At 43.1% G+C, this 24,368-nt stretch overlaps 1 protein-coding gene and 1 long non-coding RNA gene across 2 annotated transcripts in view; one reads left to right on the forward strand and one right to left on the reverse strand.

Moving 5' to 3' along the window:
* The window catches only part of LOC120997527, a 1,081,373-nt gene that overhangs the window by 989,721 nt on the left and 67,284 nt on the right, over positions 1–24,368 (forward strand). The window lies entirely within an intron of this gene.
* The window catches only part of STAG1 (stromal antigen 1), a 172,036-nt gene that overhangs the window by 30,077 nt on the left and 117,591 nt on the right, over positions 1–24,368 (reverse strand). Inside the window, 8 exon segments of the mRNA XM_040427600.1 lie at positions 5,407–5,521; positions 12,373–12,480; positions 12,992–13,071; positions 14,352–14,450; positions 16,875–16,998; positions 17,473–17,546; positions 17,654–17,802; positions 22,811–23,015. Coding sequence (XP_040283534.1) covers positions 5,407–5,521; positions 12,373–12,480; positions 12,992–13,071; positions 14,352–14,450; positions 16,875–16,998; positions 17,473–17,546; positions 17,654–17,802; positions 22,811–23,015 — 954 coding nt within the window.

Genomic DNA, 24,368 nt, shown 5'->3' on the forward strand with positions numbered 1-24,368 from the left:
GTAAAATAAAAGTTGAAGGTGTACTATTTTGAAGGGTTTTTGTCACCAGAATTAACCCTATTAAGCTAGCTGACATTAGCGATGTGCTAATGTCAGGTGAACCTAACTAGCCTATTCCTACTTTTATCTATGCCTCCGTTACGCCAGAAATATAACTTTTATAATATGCTAATTAGCCTCTAGGGGTAGGTGTTGCCCCTGCTCCTAGAGGCTTCGTTCTCCCACCTCTGGCCATGCCCTGCTACACTAGATTGACAGGAGCAGGCATCCTTCATCTCCAACTGCTGGCCCTGTGCGCTGGGGAAATCTCAAGCCATTCAGTATACGGTGCAGGCGCAGTCAGAAAGCCAGTGAGCGCCCTTCACTCACTGCGCCGAATACTGAACGGCGCAAGATTTACACAGCAGACAGGGCCGGAGGTAGCAGACCAACGATGCCTGCCCCTGTCAATCTAGTGTAGCAGGGCGTGGCCAGAGGTGGGAGAACGGAGCCTCTAGAAGCAGGGGCTACGCCACCCCCCTGCAACTAGAGGCTAATTAGCATATTATAAAAGTTATATTTCTAGAGTAAAAGTAGGAATAGGCTATTTAGGTTCATCTGACATTAGCACATTGCTAATGACAGCTAGTTTAACCACTTCCCGCAACTGTAACGCCGAAAGGCGTCATTGCGGCGGCTCCCCCAGGCTAACGCTAACGCAATAGGCGTCATCTCGCGTGAGCCGAGATTTCCTGTAAACGCGCGCACACAGGCGCGCGCGCGCTCACAGGAACGGAAGGTAAGAGAGTTGATCTCCAGCCTGCCAGCGGCGATCGTTCGCTGGCAGGCTGGAGATGTGTTTTTTTTAACCCCTAACATGTATATTAGACGCTGTTTTGATAACAGCGTCTAATATACCTGCTACCTGGTCCTCTGGTGGTCCCCTTTGTTTGGATCGACCACCAGAGGACACAGGTAGCTCAGTAAAGTAGCACCAAGCACCACTACACTACACTACACCCCCCCCCCCCCCCGTCACTTATTAACCCCTTATTAGCCCCTGATCATCCCTGATCACCCCATATAGACTCCCTGATCACCCCCCTGTCATTGATCACCCCCCTGTCATTGATCACCCCCCTGTAAAGCTCCATTCAGACGTCCGCATGATTTTTACGGATCCACTGATAGATGGATCGGATCCGCCAAACGCATCCGGACGTCTGAATGAAGCCTTACAGGGCGTGATCAATGACTGTGGTGATCACCCCATATAGACTCCCTGATCACCCCCTGTCATTGATTACCCCCCTGTCATTGATTACCCCCCTGTAAAGCTCCATTCAGACGTCTGCATGATTTTTATTGATCCACTGATAGATGGATCGGATCCGCAAAACGCATCCGGACGTCTGAATGAAGCCTTACAGGGGCATGATCAATGACTGTGGTGATCACCCCATATAGACTCCCTGATCACCCCCCTGTCATTGATCACCACCCCTGTCATTGATCACTCCCCCTGTAAAGCTCCATTCAGATGTCCGCATGATTTTTACGGATGCACTGATAGATGAATCGGATCCGCAAAACGCATCCGGACGTCTGAATGAAGCCTTACAGGGGCATGATCAATGATTGTGGTGATCACCCCATATAGACTCCCTGATCACCCCCTTGTCATTGATTACACCCCTGTCATTGATCACCCCCCTGTAAAGCTCCATTCAGATGTCCGCATGATTTTTACGGATGCACTGATAGATGGATCGATCCGCAAAACGCATACGGACGTCTGAATGAAGCCTTTACAGGGGCATGATCAATGACTGTGGTGATCACCCCCCCTGTCATTGATTACCCCCCTGTAAAGCTCCATTCAGATGTCCGCATGATATTTACGGATGCACTGATAGATGGATCGGATCCGCAAAACGCATCCGGACGTCTGAATGAAGCCTTACAGGGGCATGATCAATGACTGTGGTGATCACCCCCCTGTCATTGATTACCCCCCTGTAAAGCTCCATTCAGATGTCCGCATGATTTTTACGGATGCACTGATAGGTGGATCGGATCCGCAAAACGCATCCGGACGTCTGAATGAAGCCTTACAGGGGCGTGATCAATGACTGTGGTTATCACCCCATATAGACTCCCTGATCACCCCCCTGTCATTGATTACACCCCTGTCATTGATCACCCCCCTGTAAAGCTCCATTCAGATGTCCGCATGATTTTTACGGATCCACTGATAGATGGATCGGATCCGCAAAACGCATCCGGACGTCTGAATGAAGCCTTACAGGGGCGTGATCAATGACTGTGGTGATCACCCCATATAGACTCCCTGATCACCCCCCCTGTCATTGATTACCGTCCTGTAAAGCTCCATTCAGACGTCCGCATGATTTTTACGGATCCACTGATAGATGGATCGGATCCGCAAAACGCATCCGGACGTCTGAATGAAGCCTTACAGGGGCATGATCAATGACTGTGGTGATCACCCCATATAGACTCCCTGATCACCCCCCTGTCATTGATTACCCCCCTGTAAAGCTCCATTTCAGATGTCCGCATGATTTTTACGGATGCACTGATAGATGGATCGGATCCGCAAAACGCTACGGACGTCCTGAATGAAGCCTTACACGGGCGTGATCAATGACTGTGGTTATCACCCCATATAGACTCCCTGATCACCCCCCTGTCATTGATCACCCCCCCTGTCATTGATCACCCCCCCTGTCATTGATCACCCTCTGTAAGGCTCCATTCAGACATTTTTTTGGCCCAAGTTAGCGGAATTATTATTTTTTTTTCTTACAAAGTCTCATATTCCACTAACTTGTGTCAAAAAATAAAATCTCACATGAACTCACCATACCCCTCACGGAACCAAATGCGTAAAAATTTTTAGACATTTATATTCCAGACTTCTTCTCACGCTTTAGGGCCCCTAGAATGCCAAGGGCAGTATAAATACCCCACATGTGACCCCATTTCGGAAAGAAGACACCCCCAGGTATTCCGTGAGGGGCATATTGAGTCCATGAAAGATTGAAATTTTTGTCCAAGTTAGCGGAACGGGAGACTTTGTGAGAAAAAAATTAAAAATATCAATTTCCGCTAACTTGTGCCAAAAAAAAAAAAATTTCTATGAACTCGCCATGCCCCTCATTGAATACCTTGGGGTGTCTTCTTTCCAAAATGGGGTCACATGTGGGGTATTTATACTGCCCTGGCATTCTAGGGGCCCCAAAGCGTGAGAAGAAGTCTGGTATCCAAATGTCTAAAAATGCCCTCCTAAAAGGAATTTGGGCACCTTTGCGCATCTAGGCTGCAATAAAGTGTCACACATCTGGTATCGCCGTACTCAGGAGAAGTTGGGGAATGTGTTTTGGGGTGTCATTTTACATATACCCATGCTGGGTGAGAGAAATATCTTGGTCAAATGCCAACTTTGTATAAAAAAATGGGAAAAGTTGTCTTTTGCCAGATATTTCTCTCACCCAGCAAGGGTATATGTAAAATGACACCCCAAAACACATTCCCCAACTTCTCCTGAGTACGGCGATACCAGATGTGTGACACTTTTTTGCAGCCTAGATGCGCAAAGGGGCCCATATTCCAAGAGCACCTTTAGGATTTCACAGGTCATTTACCTACTTACCACACATTAGGGCCCCTGGAAAATGCCAGGGCAGTATAACTACCCCACAAGTGACCCCATTTTGGAAAGAAGACACCCCAAGGTATTCCGTGAGGGGGCATGGGCGCAGTTCCTAGAATCCTTTTATTTTTTGTCACAAGTTAGTGGAAAATGCAGATTTTTTTTTTTTTTTTTTCCATACAAAGTCTCATATTCCACTAACTTGTGACAAAAAATAAAAACTTCATGAACTCACTATGCCCATCAGCGAATACCTTGGGTCTCTTCTTTCCAAAATGGGGTCACTTGTGGGGGTAGTTATACTGCCCTGGCATTCTAGGGGCCCAAATGTGTGGTAAGGAGTTTGAAATCAAATTCTGTAAAAATGACCTGTTGAAATCCGAAAGGTGCTCTTTGGAATATGGCCCCTTTGCCCACCTAGGCTGCAAAAAGTGTCACACATCTGGTATCCCCGTACTCAGGAGAAGGTGTGGGAATGTGTTTTGGGTGTCATTTTACATATACCCATGCTGGAGTTAGAGAAGTATCTTGGCAAAAGACAAACTTTTCCCATTTTTTTATACAAAGTTGGCATTTGACCAAGATATTTATCTCACCCAGCATGGGTATATGTAAAATGACACCCCAAAACACATTCCTCAACTTCTCCTGAGTACGTAGATACCAGATGTGTGACACTTTTTTGCAGCCTAGGTGGGCAAAGGGGCCCCACATTCAAAGAGCACCTTTCGGATTTCACTGGTCATTTTTTACAGAATTTGATTTCAAACTCCTTACCACACATTTGGGCCCCTAGAATGCCAGGGCAGTATAACTACCCCACAAGTGACCCCATTTTGGAAAGAAGAGACCCCAAGGTATTTCGTGATGGGCATAGTGAGTTCATAGAAGTTTTTATTTTTTGTCACAAGTTAGTGATATGAGACTTTGTAGGAAAAAAATAAATAAAAAAAAATCATCATTTTCCGCTAACTTGTGACAAAAAATAAAAAGTTCTATGAACTCACTATGCCCATCAGCGAATACCTTAGGGTGTGTACTTTCCGTAATGGGGTCATTTGTGGGGTGTTTGTACTGTCTGGGCATTGTAGAACCTCAGGAAACAAGTCAGAGCTGCTTCAAAAAGCGGAAATTCACATTTTTGTACCATAGTTTGTAAACGCTATAACTTTTACCCAAACCATTTTTTTTTTACCCAAACATTTTTTTTTTATCAAAGACATGTAGAACTATAAATTTAGAGCAAAATTTCTATATGGATCTCGTTTTTTTTTGCAAAATTTTACAACTGAAAGTGAAAAATGTCATTTTTTTGCAAAAAAAAATCGTTAATTTCGATTAAAACAAAAAAAGTAAAAATGTCAGCAGCAATGAAATACCACCAAATGAAAGCTCTATTAGTGAGAAGAAAAGGAGGTAAAATTCATTTGGGTGGTAAGTTGCATGACCGAGCAATAAACGGTGAAAGTAGTGTAGTGCCGATTTGTAAAAAAGGGCCTGGTCTTTAGGGGGGTATAAACCTGTGGTCCTTAAGTGGGTAATAGGGTGAATTCTGGTGACCTAATCCCTTTAAATGACAAGTGTTTCATATTCTTTTTTTTTTATTACTCACTTATATAGCGCCGACATGTACTGCAGCACTTTACAGACATTATCACATGCATGCATTTCACAAAGAACTAATCTCAACAGTTACATAAATTACAATCTGGTCACATGTTGTAGATCTAAACCAATGTAAAACATCTCACCTCACTTTCAAGAAAGAAAAGTACCAGCATCTTGACAAGATTTCCATTGGGACTGCTGCGTCCCCTTCTTTTAGCCAATGCCTCTTCAGCTTGTGGGTCATGTCTACTGAACAGCCTAGAGAAAAAAAAAAAAAAAAAAACTTTAAAGGGGTTGTCCGAGTTATGAAAAAAAATAATATAGCACTGAAAATCTGATATATAACTGAGCTAAGCAAGTTTTATGCAAAAAAAAATATATATTTTTCCTCATTTCCCTGGTTCTTTTCTGGCCCTTTGTTTACATGCAATGAAAACATTCTCTGCCCCTCCCCTGCTCTGCTAAGGGAGTGGCTACAAGAGCTGCCCTGAGTGACATGTCTGACTGCTGGGAGACTCTGCAGCATGTTGTATGTGTAGGACTACATGTCCCACCTGTATAATGACACTGCTAATACACACAGGATCTTCCCCCTACCTTCTTGTGAAATGCTCTCTCTAGTCCTTCAGCTCCTGTGCCCAGAATTGTCTCCTCACTGCCTGCAGAGCTGTGCAGCTGAAGGGGTTAAGAATCCTAGCAGAGAGTAGACTGCAGTGAAAGGGGGGGCGTGGCCAGCACAGTGACGTTTTGTTTACAGGCTTGTAAACGACCTTTATCAGAGCAGGGAGAGAAGCTGACATCACAGGTCATGTGACCCTCAGTGAAATCTGAGAAGCCAGCCACCAGAGATAAAGTGAGTGAATTGGAAAGCTGTTACATTTGCTTAGTTAGGAACATAGAAAGAACAAAAAAAAATTACTCGGATAACCCCTTTAAAGCTAACATCCAACAATCAGCCAGCTAAAGATAACGTGTCGGCTTAATGTGCTGTCCTATGTGAGGACACCAGACTGCAGCTACCGTTATGTACTACCGAAAACAGCACAAAAATACGTTACAAGTCAAGGGTATGGCTCCATTCACACATCCGCAATTCCATTCCGCATTTTGCGGAATGGAATTGCGGACCCACACATTTCTATGGGGCCGCACTACATGCGGCCCCGATCCGGAATTGTGGCCCCGATCCGGAATTACGGACCCGCACTTCCGGGTCCGCAATTCCGATCCTGAAAAAAAATAGAACATGTCCTATTCTTGTCCGCAATGGCTCTTAGTGCCTGCAATGTGCGGTCCGCAAAATGCACACGGATGTGTAAATGGACCCTATTCAAGAGGTGAGTGCTTCCCCACCTTCCTCTGATCTCAGGTTAGTAAACTGACAGGCTGGGGGTGGAGCGCCATCTTCATTAATACACCAGACTCCAACTACCTGTCCGGAATATTCTTTCAGGGCTCCTAGGAGCCGCACAGCATTTTTGGCTACTAGGAGTACAGACCTGTAGCTGTAATATCAGAAACAACCAAATTTGGAAGGGGGGGTTTCTTGTCATTTTTTTAATCCATTGCTTCCATAGAGCCATGAGTTTATTTTTATTTGGGCACTATTTAAAAGGGTTATCCAGGAATGGATAATGGTTACCTATCCTTTAGATAGGTCTTCATCATCACATCGGTGGGGATCCAAGTCCCGAAACCCCTGCCGATAAGCTGTTTCATGGAGCAGCTGCACTCAACGCCGCCGCTCTCCAAGCACAACGCCATACATTGAATAGTGGCAGTGCTTGGTATTGCAGCTCAGCCCCATTCACTTCTATGAGCTGCAACTATGCCATGTGACAAATGTACGGTTATGTCACATGGCATCGGACGAGGTCGCAGCGCTCACAGAGCCGATTGCCGGGGGTCCAGGGTATCGGACTACCACCAATTAGATATTAGTCACCCATCCAGAGGATAGGTAATTAATATTAATCCAGAGGATAGGTAATTAATATTAATTGCAGGACAACCCCTTTAATGTACCAGATAATATATATTAAGAAACATCTGGTGGAAACGCTATTCCACCATTATTTCTTGTGTTTCATTGTAGAGTAAAAATGACATCACTTTAACCGCCTCCGGACCGCCTAACGCAGGATCGCGTTCCGGAGGCGGCAGCCTGGCGCAGAGTCACGCATATATGCGTCATCTCGCGAGACTTCCTGTGAACGCGCGCACACAGGCACGCGCGTTCACAGGATCGGAAGGTAAGAGAGTGGATCTCCAGCCTGCCAGCGGTGATCGTTTGCTGGCAGGCTGGAGATGCGATTTTTTTTAACCCCTAACAGGAATATTAGATGCTGTTTTGATAACAGCGTCTAATATACCTGCTACCTGGTCCTCTGGTGGTCCCTTTTGCTTGGATCGACCACCAGAGGACACAGGTAGCTCAGTAAAGTAGCACCAAACACCACTACACTACACCCCCCCCCTGTCACTTATTAACCCCTTATGAACCACTGATCACCCCTGATCACCCCATATAGACTCCCTGATCACCCCCCTGTCATTGATCACTCCCCTGTAAGGCTCCATTCAGACGTCCGCATGATTTTTACGGATCCACTGATACATGGATCGGATCCGTAAAAATCATGCGGACGTCTGAATGGAGCCTTACAGGGGGGTGATCAATGACGGGGGTGATCACCCCATATAGACTCCCTGATCACCCCCCCTGTCATTGATCACCCCCCTGTCATTGATCACCCCCCTGTCATTGATCACTCCCCTGTAAGGCTCCATTCAGACATCCGCATGATTTTTACGGATCCACTGATACATGGATCGGATCCGTAAAAATCATGCGGACATCTGAATGGAGCCTTACAGGGGGGTGATCAATGACGGGGGTGATCACCCCATATAGACTCCCTGATCACCCCCCTGTCATTGATCACCCCCCTGTAAGGCTGCATTCAGATGTCCGTATGTTTTTTACGGATCCACGGATACATGGATCGGATCCGCAAAACACAAACGGACGTCTAAATGGAGCCTTACAGGGGGGTGATCAATGACAGGGGGGTGATCACCCCATATAGACTCCCTGATCACCCCCCTGTCATTGATCACCCCCCTGTCATTGATCACCCCCCCTGTAAGGCTCCAGACATTTGTTTGGCCCAAGTTAGCGGAAATATTTTTTATTTTTCTTACAAAGTCTCATATTACACTAACTTATGTAAAAAAATAAAATCTCACATGAACTCACCATACCCCTCACAGAATCCAAATGCGTAAAATTTTTAGACATTTATATTCCAGACTTCTTCTCACGCTTTAGGGCCCCTAGAATGCCAGGGCAGTATAAATACCCCATATGTGACCCCATTTCGGAAAGAAGACACCCCCAGGTATTCCGTGAGGGGCATATTGAGTCCATGAAAGATTGAAATTTTGTCCCAAGTTAGCGGAAAGGGAGACTTTGTGAGAAAAAAAAATAAAAAATCTATTTCCGCTAACTTGTGCCAAAAAAAAAAAATTTCTATGAACTCGCCATGCCCCTCATTGAATACCTTGGGGTGTCTTCTTTCCAAAATGGGGTCACATGTGGGGTATTTATACTGCCCTGGCATTTTAGGGGCCCTAAAGCGTGAGGAGAAGTCTGGGATCCAAATGTCTAAAAATGCCCTCATAAAAGGAATGTGGGCCCCTTTGCGCATCTAGGCTGCAAAAAAGTGTCACACATCTGGTATCGCCGTACTCAGGAGAAGTTGGGCAATGTGTTTTGGGGTGTCATTTTACATATACCCATGCTGGGTCAGAGAAATATCTTGGTCAAATGCCAACTTTGTATAAAAAATGGGAAAAGTTGTCTTTTGCCGAGATATTTCTCTCACCCAGCATGAGTATATGTAAAAAGACACCCAAAAACACATTGCCCAACTTCTCCTGAATACGGCGATACCACATGTGTGACACTTTTTTGCAGCCTAGGTGGGCAAAGGGGCCCACATTCCAAAGAGCACCTTTAGGATTTCACAGGTCATTTACCTACTTACCACACATTAGGGCCCCTGGAAAATGCCAGGGCAGTACAACTACCCCACAAGTGACCCCATTTTGGAAAGAAGACACCCCAAGGTATTCCGTGAGGGGCATGGAGAGTTCCTAGAATTTTATATTTTTTGTCACAAGTTAGCGGAATGATGGGTTTTTTTTTTTCTTACAAAGTCTCATATTCCACTAACTTGTGACAAAAAATAAAAACTTCTATAGACTCACTATGCCCATCAGCGAATACCTTGGGGTGTCTTCTTTCCAAAATGGGGTCACTTGTGGGGTAGTTATACTGCCCTGGCATTCTAGGGGCCCAAATGTGTGGTAAGTAGTTTGAAATCAAAATGTGTAAAAAATGGCCGGTGAAATCCGAAAGGTGCTCTTTGGAATGTGGGCCCCTTTGCCCACCTAGGCTGCAAAAAAGTGTCACACATGTGGTATCTCCGTACTCAGGAGAAGTTGGGCAATGTGTTTTGGGGTGTCATTTTACATATACCCATGCTGGGTGAGAGAAATATCTTGGCAAAAGACAACTTTTCCCATTTTTTTATACAAAGTTGGCATTTGACCAAGATATTTATCTCACCCAGCATGGGATATTTCTCTGAAAAAAAATAAAAATAAAAATCATCATTTTCCACTAACTTGTGACAAAAAATAAAAAGTTCTATGAACTCACTATGCCCATCAGCGAATACCTTAGGGTGTCTACTTTCCGAAATGGGGTCATTTGTGGGGTGTTTGTACTGTCTGGGCATTGTAGAACCTCAGGAAACATGACAGGTGCTCAGAAAGTCAGAGCTGCTTCAAAAAGCGGAAATTCACATTTTTGTACCATAGTTTGTAAACGCTATAACTTTTACCCAAACCATTTTTTTTTACCCAAACATTTTTTTTTTATCAAAGACATGTAGAACAATAAATTTAGAGAAAAATTTATATATGGATGTCGTTTTTTTTTTTTTTTGCAAAATTTTACAACTGAAAGTGAAAAATGTCATTTTTTTTGCAAAAAAAAAATCGTTAAATTTCGATTAATAACAAAAAAAGTTAAAATGTCAGCAGCTTTATTGCTGCTGACATTTTAACTTTTTTTTTGTTATTAATCGAAATTTTACGATTTTGGTGGTATTTTATTATACCACCAAATGAAAGCTCTATTAGTGAGAAGAAAAGGAGGCAAAATTAATTTGGGTGGTAAGTTGCATGACCGAGCAATAAACGGTGAAAGTAGTCTAAGTCAGAAGTGTAAAAAGTGGCCTGGTCATTAAGGGTGTTTAAGCTATAGGGGCTGAGGTGGTTAAGAATGCAATTACACGACCATATGTATTTAGCGGTACGCCAAAAATACAGATGTCATCTGTGTGACATCCATGTTGCATCGTTTTTTTTTTTTTTTGCGGATCTATTAATAAAAAGAATAGGACTTTTTTTTTTTTTTTGCAGGATACGGAATGGACAAGCGGATGCGGACAGCAAGCGGTGTGCTGTCCACATTGAAATAAATGGGTCTGCATCTTACCTGCAAAAAATGCGACCAAAAATACAATTGTGTAAATGCACCCTAAGGGGAAGCTTACATCTGCATTATTTTTTTTTTGTTATTCCCATTAGAGGAAAAGAAAAAAAATGCATATTTTAATCCATTTAACTGGGTGCTTTTGAGCAATAGTTATGCTCAGGGTTCGCCCAGTTTGGTTTCTGCTATTTTTGACAAAAGAAAGTCCTGTCTGCAGAACTTTTCTTTCTGTCCAAAATAACAGATACAAGACGGATTGAGCTTTCCACCTTTTTTTTTTTTTCTTTTTTTTTTTTTTTAAGTTTATAGTCAAAGGATGACAGAAATGAAAGGTAAGTTTGCAGTAGTCAATCTGTAACTGTTTTTGGCTCCTCTGATGGAACGGTGACCAGAATAATGGAAAAGTCACCGCAGATGTGAACTCAGCATTATTCTGCTGGTCAGCAAGATTGCAGTGATACCAAGGTTAAATAGTTTTTGTAACATGTTGCTACTTTTTCAAGATAAAACTAAATTGCTTCAGGTCGCCGCATTCTGAGATCCCGTTTTTTTTTTGTTTTTGTTTAGGTTTCCAGCAATAGATATTTAATAGTTCAGACTTTTATGGATGCAGAAAATACCAATGGTGTTTATTTTTTGTTTATAATTTTATGTGATCAGTAGGAGGTTTTCTTTGGTTATATCATTTAAAGGGTTTCTGTCACCAGACTTAACCCTATTAAGCTAGCTGACATTAGCGATGTGCTAATGTAAGCTAAACCTAACTAGCCTATTCCTACTTTTATCTATGCCTCCGTTACGCCAGAAATCTAACTTTTATAATATGCTAAATTAGCCTCTAGGAGCGGGGACGATGACGTTGTTCCTGCTCCTAGAGGCTCCGTTCTCCCACCTTTGTCGCCTCCCTCCAAGTCCTGATTGACAGGGCCAGGCAGCGCTCGCATCTGTCTGCCAGCCCTGGGCTCTGGTGAAATCTCGTACCGTTCAGTATTCGGCGCAAGCGCGGTGAGGAAACTGGCAGCTGGCGATAGTCTTTCCCTCACCACACCTGCGCCGAAAACTGAACGGCGTGAGTTTTCACCAGAGCACAGGGCTGGCAGACAGATGCGAGGTGGGAGAACGGAGCCTGGAACAACAGCCCCCCCATCCCCCCTCTCCTAGAGGCTAATTAGCATATTATAAAAGTTAGATTTCTGGCATTACAGGGGCTGTCCATACCAGTGCTGCAGACCTCAATGCAGGTGAAAGGCGTATAAGACAGCTTGCACTTGCTGTGTATGGAATGCTTAGGCTTCAAGTCAGCTTTATACACACGGCAATATGATAGACATGTAGATCATATGTTGCAAAAGTGTTAAGCTGACAGATCCACGTTAAGAACATTTAGTGGTACAGAGATTAGATTCAGTATCACCTCAGTCCTCAGAAGGAAAAACTGTTTAAAAGTCATAATCCGATTGTCTGCTTGAACCATTCTATTATTGTCTTCAAACCAAGATGTATTCCATAAGCGTCATACACACAATAGTGTATATCTACTAACTTCTTGTGCAGGAATTCTCCAGCTGCTACAGCCACAGGCCGATGTGCTGAATACACCAGGTGGTACACATTCTCACAGTCTTCATTGGAGAGGGCCTCTTCACTGCCGCTGTAATATGAAGCAACACAGGAGATCAGTACTATACACTAATGACAGCCATTAAAAAAGAAAACGTATACCACTTTATCCCTCAGAGAATAGCTTATGGTCCCACACATTTTTTCAATGCAGCTACCTGAGGTAATATTTATTTTAAAGCTCAATTCCAAGTGGTTACCTACATAATATAACCGACAAACTGCCTGAGAGGCTTACAATCTACAAGAATCTACTCCGTGTTCTTCAAATGACTAAGCACCAAAATGAATACATTACCCGGCGAAGCCCGCCAGAATGGAAGAAGCCCCTTGGTTGTGACCCTTCACTGATCAAACAATGATTGCCATCAGTGATTATGAGTGGAGCCTCCACAGAGAAGATATAATAAAAAGATATGCATCTGTTCTGCCTCAATCACTGACCAAGTGAAGTGTGAACTAGGCCCAAGAATAGGACATTTTCTGTATAAAAAGATTGTACAGTACAAAAAATACTAAAAGGGAAACGGTATAAAACTTACTGGAGGATCAGGGTGACTAGTCTGATTGCTTCAACTGCTACATCATATTCTTTGTCCAAGGTCATGGAAACGATACGGTCCTAAAAAAATTATAAAAAATTAACATTGTACCTAATGAGACCAAATGTCACAACAGTCGGCAGTTAAGGTCACCTGCCAAAACCATACCAAAAACAGGTTGATTAGTGCTTAAAGCTTGGGCCACAGCCAGACAGTAATCTTGTGACAAGGTCACACTGTTGTACTATTAAATTGCACCTAACGATAGCAAATAGCATGACAATCAGACGATAACCAAATATTTCAGATTTCTGTCTGACTACATTCACTATTCTCAGGTCGACTGGTAGCACAACATTTGCAATTTTAATGTCAAACCCACAATTCGAACCTATACGTGAGTAAGGCTACTTTCACACTCGCATTTTGTGCGGATCCGTCATGGACGGATCTGTTCAGATAATACAACAGTCTGCATCCGTTCAGAACGGATCCGTTTGTATTATCTGTAACATAGCCAAGACAGATCCGTCTTGAACATCACTGAAAGTCAATGGAGGACGGATTCCGTTTTCTATTGTCCAAGGATGTGTCAGTGAAAACGGATCCGTCCCCATTGACTTACATTGTGTGCCAGGACGGATCCGTTTGGCTCAGTTTCATCAGACGGACATTAAAACGCTGCAAGCAACGTTTCGGCGTAAGTCTCCAAAGTGGAATGGAGGCGGAACGGAGGCAAACTGATGCATTCTGAGCGGATCCTTTTCCATTTGGAATGCATTAGAATGCAAACTGATCCATTTTGGACCGCTTGTGAGAGCCCTGAACAGATTTCACAAACGGAAAGCCAAAACGCCAGTGTGAAAGTAGACTAACAAAAGTGTGAGAGACCCACCAGACGTCCCAAAACTGAAAAGATGAAAGAAACAGATCTAGTAATCTCTAAAGTCTGCAATCCCAACAAAGTCCAATAGAGGGCGATGGAGTCCATAACGTGGATCAAATCTGAAAACCCATTGATTGGAACAGTGACAGGCACAATAATGCACTTCTATGTCATTCTACTGTGTGCATGCTCAAGTGTTTACATCAACTAGTAACAAAAGAAATACATGAGCAGAGCTCAATAGTTACAGCGCAAATTATCTACGTTCAGGCTGATAAAATGTCTAAGTGCATAATTGTGTCATAGTTACATCACTGTACCATAAGTTTAGCAAGTGCACTAGGAGCACATTTTCAGAAAAATGTTCAGCGAAGGGTAGGTTGCAAAAAATGTAGTTTGAAGTCAGATGTGAGAACCTCTTTAATCATCCGCCAAAGGCAAGGTATGAAGTGAAGAAGATACGGGACACCGTACCTTGAACCTGTTGGTGAAGAGTTCCAGCTTGGGAAATAGTTCCCTGTTGGTGTAGAGGCTCTGGAGAGCTTTCAGGCACTTCAGCCTCACTTCTCCTTGCTAAATAAAGCACAAAGACAGATAAAAAAAATCAGTATGAACTAACGAGAGAAGTCCAGGGGTAGGTCTCCGGCACTCCAGCTGTTTTGGAATTACAACTCCCAGCATGCATACGAACTCTGATAGAAATGAATGGAGCATGGCTGGATAGCTGAAGGTTGCTGACCCCTGGTATAGACAGTACTTCGCCAATGTTATCACAAACTTGAATGACTACGCACAAAGTCTGCTCAGGACTTGGTTATGACACTAAACAGGTAGCAGGACAGTTTCTCAAGCTACAGAACGCAGACATCCCAACCTGCAAAAACTCATTTCAGGGAGGTTTTCTTTTTTTTTTCTTTCACAAACTTTTTATTACATTTTCCAGACATATGCAGTATCTGCACACTTTGCTCTATGGTGTGGAGGACTGGGCTCATTACCCTGCCCCAAATTATCATATTTATGTATATGATTAAAGGGATTCTGTCACCACCTATAAGCCCTGTGAGCTAAACATATGCTCATGTCCAGGGTAGCATTCTGATGGTGGCCTTATAAAAGCTATTTGTGGCTTTATTCTGCGGAAAAACAGGTTTTACTAACCTGTCAATCATTGAATTAAGGTGCCCAAGCAGGGGAGGTCTGTGGATGCATGGTGCCTGGCCGCACGCATCGCCGTTCGTGCCCAGCGCCGCCTTCTACTCCTCAGTGCCGCCTCTCCCTCCCTCCCCCTCCTCCCGCTTTGAGATCCCGCGCGTGCGCCCAGGCTCAACCTGATGCGCCGTTGCGGACTGCTGGCATCGGCTTCTTCTTACACTGTGCGCACGCGCCGAGAAGGGGACACTGCTACAGGTTGGCGGAAAGGTTTACTGCGAGTAAACTAGAGATGGGAAGTTCGGATCTTTCACATGAATCGGTTCATTTGAATCAGTTCATTCAAATGAAGTTTATTCTTTAGAACCCTGTGTGTAATTATCTACCGCACTGTAGGAAAAAAACAAGCATCCAGGGGGAGTGAATTTAACACTGGGGTAAATAATATAATTAAAATGGAGGGTTAAATGTGTAAATGTATTTAAAAAAAAATACATCTCTCTCAATAGTTATATAGCTACTGAATGAGACAGAAGAAGGGATGCCTTTAACATATACACTCACCTAAAGAATTATTAGGAACACTATACTAATACGGTGTTGGACCCCCTTTTGCCTTCAGAACTGCCTTAATTCTACGTGGCATTGATTCAACAAGGTGCTGATAGCATTCTTTAGAAATGTTGGCCCATATTGATAGGATAGCATCTTGCAGTTGATGGAGATTTGAGGGATGCACATCCAGGGCACGAAGCTCCCGTTCCACCACATCCCAAAGATGCTCTATTGGGTTGAGATCTGGTGACTGTGGGGGCCATTTTAGTACAGTGAACTCATTGTCATGTTCAAGAAACCAATTTGAAATGATTCGAACTTTGTGACATGGTGCATTATCCTGCTGGAAGTAGCCATCAGAGGATGGGTACATGTTCTCATTCTGTTTACGCCAAATTCGGACTCTACCATTTGAATGTCTCAACAGAAATCTAGACTCATCAGACCAGGCAACATTTTTCCAGTCTTCAACAGTCCAATTTTGGTGAGCTCGTGCAAATTGTAGCCTCTTTTTCCTATTTGTAGTGGAGATGAGTGGTACCCGGTGGGGTCTTCTGCTGTTGTAGCCCATCCGCCTCAAGGTTGAGCGTTTTGTGGCTTCACAAATGCTTTTTCTGCATACCTCGGTTGTAACGAGTGGTTATTTCAGTCAACGTTGCTCTTCTATCAGCTTGAATCAGTCGGCCCATTCTCCTCTGACCTCTAGCATCCACAAGGCATTTTTGCCCACAGGACTGCCGCATACTGGATGTTTTTCCCTTTTCACACCATTCTTTGTAAACCCTAGAAATGGTTGTGCGTGAAAATCCCAGTAACTAAGCAGATTGTGAAATACTCAGACCGGCCCGTCTGGCACCAACAACCATGCCACGCTCAAAATTGCTTAAATCACCTTTCTTTCCCATTCTGACATTCAGTTTGGAGTTCAGTAGATTGTCTTGACCAGGACCACACCCCTAAATGCATTGAAACAACTGCCATGTGATTGGTTGACTAGATAATTGCATTAATGAGAAATAGAACAGGTGTTCCTAATAATTCTTTAGGTCAGTGTATATCTCCTTGAGAAGCCAATTTGACCCTAAAGGGTTAATTCAACCTGTAATCTAAACTCTGTCCTGTCACTTCTCTTATCTCTCTGCTCTGCTATCAGTAACCTTTCCGGGATGTATTGTTTCACATGTGGGTGTCAGGGAGCCGCTATCTATAGCGGAGACTCCCTGAACGTCCGGAGACTTGAGATCCCTGAGAACGCTACTATCCACTTTCCTGGTGATGGATAAAACTCACCCGGTCATGTAGCGTCCAGCCAACATACTTGAGATAGCTGTCATTCAGGAAAGCATCACTGTACATTTTCATCCAAACCCCTATTTCTTCAATGCAGATTGCTCGGATCTCAGCAATGGCATCCCTTCAAGTAAAAAATACATAGAAGATGAGCATTGACCTACAAACAAAACCTAAATAATAAAACTAAAAATTCCTATATTATCTCCGTACCCACATATTTTCTGATAGGCGATACCTAGTATCCCCTTTCATGGGGCACAGATTGTCACTCAAAGCAAAGCCTGTCCTAAAAATAAAAGTTCATGGGGTGTAGAGTTCCTATATGTCATTAATGTCTACATGCACGCGTCATCACATTCACCAGAACTGATCAGACCAAAAACCTCTGCAATCCAGATGTCTGCAGACTGGAGTTAGTGTTCTGTTATGTGCAGGGGGTGATTAGATGAGCAAGTGCTTGAAAGTGAAAGGGTTAAGACCAAACTAGCTGGGGGGATTTCTCACGAAATGACTTGCCCTTGTAGTATGAGGCATGGTCTGCTCTTCTAGGTGTATCAAGCTAAAGTGAAAGGTATGTAGTCTGTCAAGAAATTACCTGTATCTATGAACAAAGATGCCTTTGAATATGGAGTTCATCATGTTTTCTATTTCGTCCTGATTTTCCTGAAGCTGTAAATCAAAAGCAGGAAATATACATTTTTTGATAACACAATGCACACCCTGAAAACAGATGTATGGGAAGGGGTGCTTCATTAAATGATGACGGCAGGGTTTACCTCCTTCCGTTTCTGTAGCAGCAGTCGAGCCTCTCGTGGCTCTTTTACCAATCATCTTGCTCTCTCTGCTTCGTACTGTCGCTGGGTGTTGTCCTGGTGAATACTGAGGTTGAGCGCCACGTTCACCAGGGCCGTCATCAGCTTCATTGCTGCAGACACAAATATGAAACATCTTTTATTTAACAATGTTAATCAGAAAATGACAAAATACACAAAAGCAAATGTGTCATGAAAACACTGTAGAAGACGGATACGGCTCAGATGACTGCAGCAAAGAAAATAATAAAAAAACTGAAATAAACCCGACAACTGTGGAACCATCACTGGAGAGTCAGTGCGACCACACACGGTGCAGACTGCGTGCAGGTTTTCAGTGCAGATTTCATGCTGAAAATATGCAGTGTAATAGCAGCAAAGTAAAGGAGATTTAAAGGGAATGTGTCATCAGAAAATGACTTATTGTTTAAACCACCTTTTTTTTATTTTTTAGCACATTTTTTAAGAACTTTTGATGTTATTTTTACTTTTCCATGTCACTATCTAAATTTAAACAAAAAACATAAAATCCTGCAGTTTTCCCACGGGCCACTAAAAATAATAATAGGTGCCACTTCTTAATCTGTACAGATCACTTTACTGCAGTTACCTGCTTATCTATACACAGAGGTGATATCATTACAAGAAGGATTAGAATGACCGATAAGACCGGATCCACCCTTCACAATAGGTGATGGTCAGAGCTCATCTCTTCCTTCCTTGTATAATGACTTCTGCACAGGTCACAGCTGCCTAGAAAACTCTCCATAGAAGTCACTGAGGTCTCCTCCTGACCATGGGGCTGCCGTAAAGCTATTTTTGTTTTGCTTTGTAAATGCTGTTAAAAACAGCTCAGGCAAAATGTTGTTGTGAATTTTGCCATTAAGCTCCTTGTTAGGGAACAGCAAGTTGTGCAAAAAGTACTGAAACATTGAACGGTTGGACAGGTGCATTCAATAGTTTAGAGAAGGTCACATTAAGTTCACCTGTAAGGGTAAATGCACACGTTCAGGATTTATGTGCGGACAATGCACACTGAAATGCGCAAATGTTTGCAGGGAAATCTGTGGGGTCAATCCACATAAATTGGTGGGAATTTACACACGGATTTGCATGCTAATTTTGGGCATGCAGATTTTTACTATCCCCATTGAAGTGAACGGAGAAAATCCGGTCAGGAAAAAGAAAATAATTTGACATGCGGTGGATTTTAAAATCCACACCATAGGTCGAAATCTGCACTGAAAAAAATCTGCATCGTGTGTATGAGAAATTTAAATTCTCATAGAATACAATGTGCAAGAATAGGATGTTCTAATTTTTTGTGGGCCGAGGGTATGTACAAATGGATGCGAACAGCAGTGCGCTGTAGGCATATTTTGCGGCTTCATTGAAATGAATGGATCCTCATCTGATCTGCAAAAAAATGCTAATCAGATGCGGAATGAAAACATAGCTGTGTGCATGAGGCCTAAGGGCGCCATCACCCATTGTGGCTGTGTGCAAAAAAAAAAAAAAAAGACATGGTTTTTGCAACAACATAGCTGCATTTAAGGGTACTTTCACACTTGCGGCAGAGGATTCCGGCAGGCAGTTGCGTTGCCGAAACTGCCTGCCGGATCCAGCAATCTGGACACAAACTGATGGCATTTGTTAGACTGATCCAGATCCTGATCCGTATGACTAATGCATTGAAATGCCGGATCCATTTCTCTGGTGTCATCTGGAAAAACAGATCCGGCATTTGTTTTTTTTTTCCCACATTTTTTGCGGTCTGAGCATGCGCAGACCGCAAAAACTGATCTGTTTTTCAGGAACACTCTGGGCTGGATTCGGCATTAATGCATGTCAATGGCGGGAAAAAAAATTGGCGTAGATAAAACCGTAGCATGCTGCGGTATTATCTCTGTCCTGAAAAGTCAAAAAGACTGAACTGAAGACATCCTGATTGTTCTCCATTCAGAATGCATGGGGATGAAACTGATCAGTTTCTTTTCCGGGCATTGAGCCCCTAGGACGAAAAACGCTGGTGTGAAAGTACCCTAAAGGTGCATTTTCTTCCAGCAAAGGGGAAACCATAACAGCAAAACGGAATTCTATTAATTGTAAAATAGAATTTCAATAATGTGATTCATTCTGCTGTGTGCTCTCCCTTCGTTGGAAGAAAAGGCAGGTATGTTGTTGCAAAAACCGGAAGCGATGTGCGACAGTACACTAAAACTCCTCTGAATAGTTTTTATACAATGAAAGCAAGAAACTGCGGGTGCTGGAATAGTGCATACTTTCTACCTAGAGCCAAGGCTAGAGACACCTGTGGAAAAATGTCAATGTAAATGGGTGCAAATGTCAAACTGCAGACAGCAGCACTGGCAAAGGAGGGAATCAAGTGAAGGGATGGCCTCTAATTAGAGTTCTTCCATTTACCAGCATGGGGCAGCAGCCTAAAGATATTCACACGTGTCATCTGCCCCAGATACAAAGACTACAAAAGAAAGAAACACTAAAACAAGGTGGCAGTAGAGATTGCAATACAGATCAAAATGCAATAAATACTACAGAACGCTCCACTCTGGCGGAAGCCGACCTGCACATGGAAGGTAAGGATAAACTCTCCAGTAAAAATGACAGGGCAGTGTGGCTGGATAACTGACAACTAGGTGTTCTCAGATTTGTCGCATGTTCGGCTTTTGTAATTACTATGGTATTTGGTTCTGCAGCCTGTACGTGGATCTCTGCAAACTAAACGCAGACGAATGAGATTTCTGCACCACATTTATTGCATGTGATAATACCCTAGTGGAAAGGTTGCTTTTGTAAAGTTAATCAGGGACATTTATCAAGCACTATACGCCAGAAATGTGGCAGAAAAAAAGTTGTACATTATGGCGCACGGCATCTGTGACAAATATTTAGCGACTTTCTGAGTGGCTTCGGGCCACCGCTGCATTTGCTATAACTTTTGCCAGAAAATGGCAGAAGTTATAGCTGAAGTCTACGCCGGCCTGTAGCTGGCATAGACTTCAGTTTCTGGCACACAGCAGGGAAGAGATGTGCCCGATTAGGATACTTCTGCCTCCTAACAAATCAGGAGCATCTCACGCCAGAGCAGGGAGATCAAGACTGGCCAATGGATCCACCAGGCTTCATATATCTCCCCCAATGAGTCACCCCATTTTATTCTACCAGTTAAAAGAAGATAGATAGTGATACACATGGGGGCAGCCATCATGCCTGAGCTGCTACCAGCATTCAGAGATCTACTTTACAGCAGCCACAATGGGTCATAGACACAATGGTCAGGTGGGAGCAGATAAACTGTTATACCAGGCATCCTCAAACTGCGGCCCTCCAGCTTGTTGTAAAACTACAACTCCCACAATGCCCTGCTGTAGGCTGATATCCGTAGGCTGTTCGGGCATGCTGGGGAGTTGTAGTTTTGCAACAGCTGGAGGGCCGCAGTTTGAAGGGATGCCTGTGTTTACTAAATCTATCCTATGTTTATCTATATAAAGTGGATAGTCTGTCATACTGATCCTGCCTGAATAAACCAATAACTGCAGTAAAGGGATCTGTACAGACTAAGAAGTGGTGCCTATTATTAGGCTTAGGCCTGTTTCACATTTGCATTTAAGAGATCCGGCAGGGAACAGCATGCCAGAAGCAAACGCATCACCGCCCGGCCCCTATTCACTATAATGGGGACAAGCACAATCCGGCAAATAGCCAAGTAACGGCTGGACAAATACCACCGTACGCAGCGGTTTTCATCCGGCTGCTTCTTGACATGTTTGCCGGGTTGCAGACGGATTTCTGTCGGTCCCCATTATAGTGAATGGGGACGGCGGATGTTAGTTAGCATCCGGCAGTGCCAGATCCAGACATCTGTCAGGCTGCTCCCCTGCTGGAGATGTATGGCGGAAATATGAAACAAGCCTTAAGTGATCAGGGTAAAAAAGGAGTCTTGCATTTTTTTTTTTTAATACAGATATTGCCATGGGAAGTTAATAATCACCATTCTTTAAAAAATAGGTTTTAAATAAAAACATGATTTAAAACAAAAAGGGTCAGTTTCTGAGAAGACATTTCCTTCAAATTTAATATTGATATGTGCTTAGAAAAAAATACATCAAATGTGCACAGTGATCCAATAAACCAGAAGGAGAGCAGTTTGTAGGTTTCCGGGGGGGGTGTTTCTGCCAGTTCGATAAGGGTACTTTCACACTTGCGGCAGAGGATTCTGGCAGCCAGTTTCTGTGGCCGGAATGCCTGCCGGATCCGTCAAAACGTATGAAAACTGATGGCATTTGTCAGACGGATCAGGATCCTGATCCGTCTGACAACTGCATTGAAAATGCCGGATCCGTCTCAGTAGTCATCCGGAAAAACAGATGCCGCATGAGAGCATGTGGCAGACCGCAATGTATCCGTTTTGCGAAAACACTCGGGGCCGGATCCGGCATTAATCCATGTCAATGGGAAAAAATGGCATGGGTTCTGGAATTTTGGACGGAGATAATACCGCAGCATGTTGTGGTATTATCTCAGTCCTAAAAAGTCAAAAAGACTGAACTGAAGACATCCTGAACGGATTTCTCTCCATTCAGAATGCATTAGGATAAAACTGATCAGTTCTTTTCCGATATTGAGCCCCTGGAACGGAACTCAATGCCGGAAAAGAATAACGCTAGTGTGAAAGTACCCTAAAGCATCATGCACAAGACTATTTTTAGTTGGCGTCTGATCTGCATTTTGTGCGGATTCCACATGGACCCATTCATTTCTATGGGTCCTCAAAAATGCAGACAGCACACCGGTGTCAGGTGTGTGCTGTCTGTATCCTTGTGGCCATTCTGCAAATTATATAACATAGGAAGGGAATAAGAAGTTCTAGTAAAGGGAGTGAGAATATTGCAGCGTCTACACAGCTGGTCTCCATATTCTGCAGATCCGAGGTTTGTGGAATGTAAAACGGATCCGACTGTGTGCATGAGGCCTAATACATAGTAACAGAAAACCTACAATTAAACCAAATGCAAAAGGAAACCACTGGGTAGACTGAATTAATCCTGATCTAAAATGGAGAACAAAAAGCCAGACATACCAGAATAAGATATGCTTTACCTGCCAGAGTGCTTGTATGCCTGAATGCTCGGACCTGGGAGTCTGACAGACCAGTCAGTAGTGAAATCACAGTGTCCATCATATACTCGTCATATATGATGCTGTACTGACACTGCCGGATCAAGACGCCAATGAACTCACAGAAGTTGTAGCGAAACTTCTTCCAATGAGGGCCAGGCATTGTTAGGGGGTAGTCACCGCTATCCTAAAGGAAACCAAACATTAGACCAAGTCTCTGAAATTCTATATTGTCCAAAAGCTCAGCTATAAACTAGAAATAAGCTTCAGGCTGCATTCACGTAGCTGTCATAAAGCTCCATATGGGGGCGCTATAGTGTTCGGCATAGATGAATTATTTGAGAAATGTTTTCCTACACAAGGATATAATCTCCTGAACATTCATATGAAGATGCTTCACAATCACTGTCCAGTGGTAACATGCTCAGGGAACAAATGATAATTCACTTGTTTGTCATTGATAGAATCTTTTATGCCGTCCTAAAAATCTCCATGTAAAAACAGGTATCAGCCCGTCGCTTGCAATGGAAACATATGAGAGGGGTGTTAATTAACAATCACAATGAAATGAATAAACAATCACAGGTACGAAAAAGGCCCCAGTTATTTTTTAGTGTTGAGCGAAGCGAGCTTTGGACGCTTCATCTGAAGTTGCTTAGTTCAAAACTTCTGACTAATACTGTACGGAGATCCGTCTCCGTAAAGTATTAAAATATGCTCCAATGAGCCGAAGTTAGTTATTCATGAAGTCACACGTGACATCATGAATAACTAACTTTGTCTCATCGGAGCCCGTACATTCTAATACTGTACGGAGACGGATCTACATACAGTATTAAATCAGAAGTTTTGAAGAAACAACTTTGGGTGAAGCGCCCGAAGCTCGCTTCTCTCAACACTAATTATTTTTATGTAAGTATACATGTGCTGATCGCCTTGCAATATCGTGGCTTGTTACAGGTGATCTGCCCGTGCAAGTGTAGATCAAGAGGATGTGGCAATTTTAGTAAGCACGAGCATGACTATAAACATCATTCATATGAATTACTTTACCATAGCTGATCAAATACTACAATTCTAGTGTTTAACCAGTAATGGATGGCAACATTTAATTGCCATTGGGGGCAATTTCTTTTTTTTAATTATAGCATTGCACTCATTTCGAAATGGCCAAACATATTTTTCAATTGCTCTTTAGCAATTAAAAATTGGCAGCCCCTTTCCCTGTACAGTGTTGAGATCCTCTTGTAACAGGTGGTCTGTTTACACAGTGTCCAGTCACGGACCTCAGATGACTCTAATGCCCGACAGCTCAATTCTTATCAAACTCAGAAGAAAAAGGCTTCAAAAAGTGTTTATGAGCTGTCACTATACATAGCTGTCACATGAAGGCTCAATGTACAAATGAGATTCTCACAGCTAGGCTTAAACTTAACCCTTTGTAACAAAAACTAAAGACCAATTGAAAAAATGATTTTTAGCCCAAAATTTGTAAAATGCAATTATAAACTAAATTGCCCCTGAAGGTGTTCATAGGCTT

This window comes from Bufo bufo, chromosome 4 (assembly GCF_905171765.1).
Source record: "Bufo bufo chromosome 4, aBufBuf1.1, whole genome shotgun sequence".
Taxonomy (NCBI): Eukaryota; Metazoa; Chordata; class Amphibia; order Anura; family Bufonidae; genus Bufo; species Bufo bufo.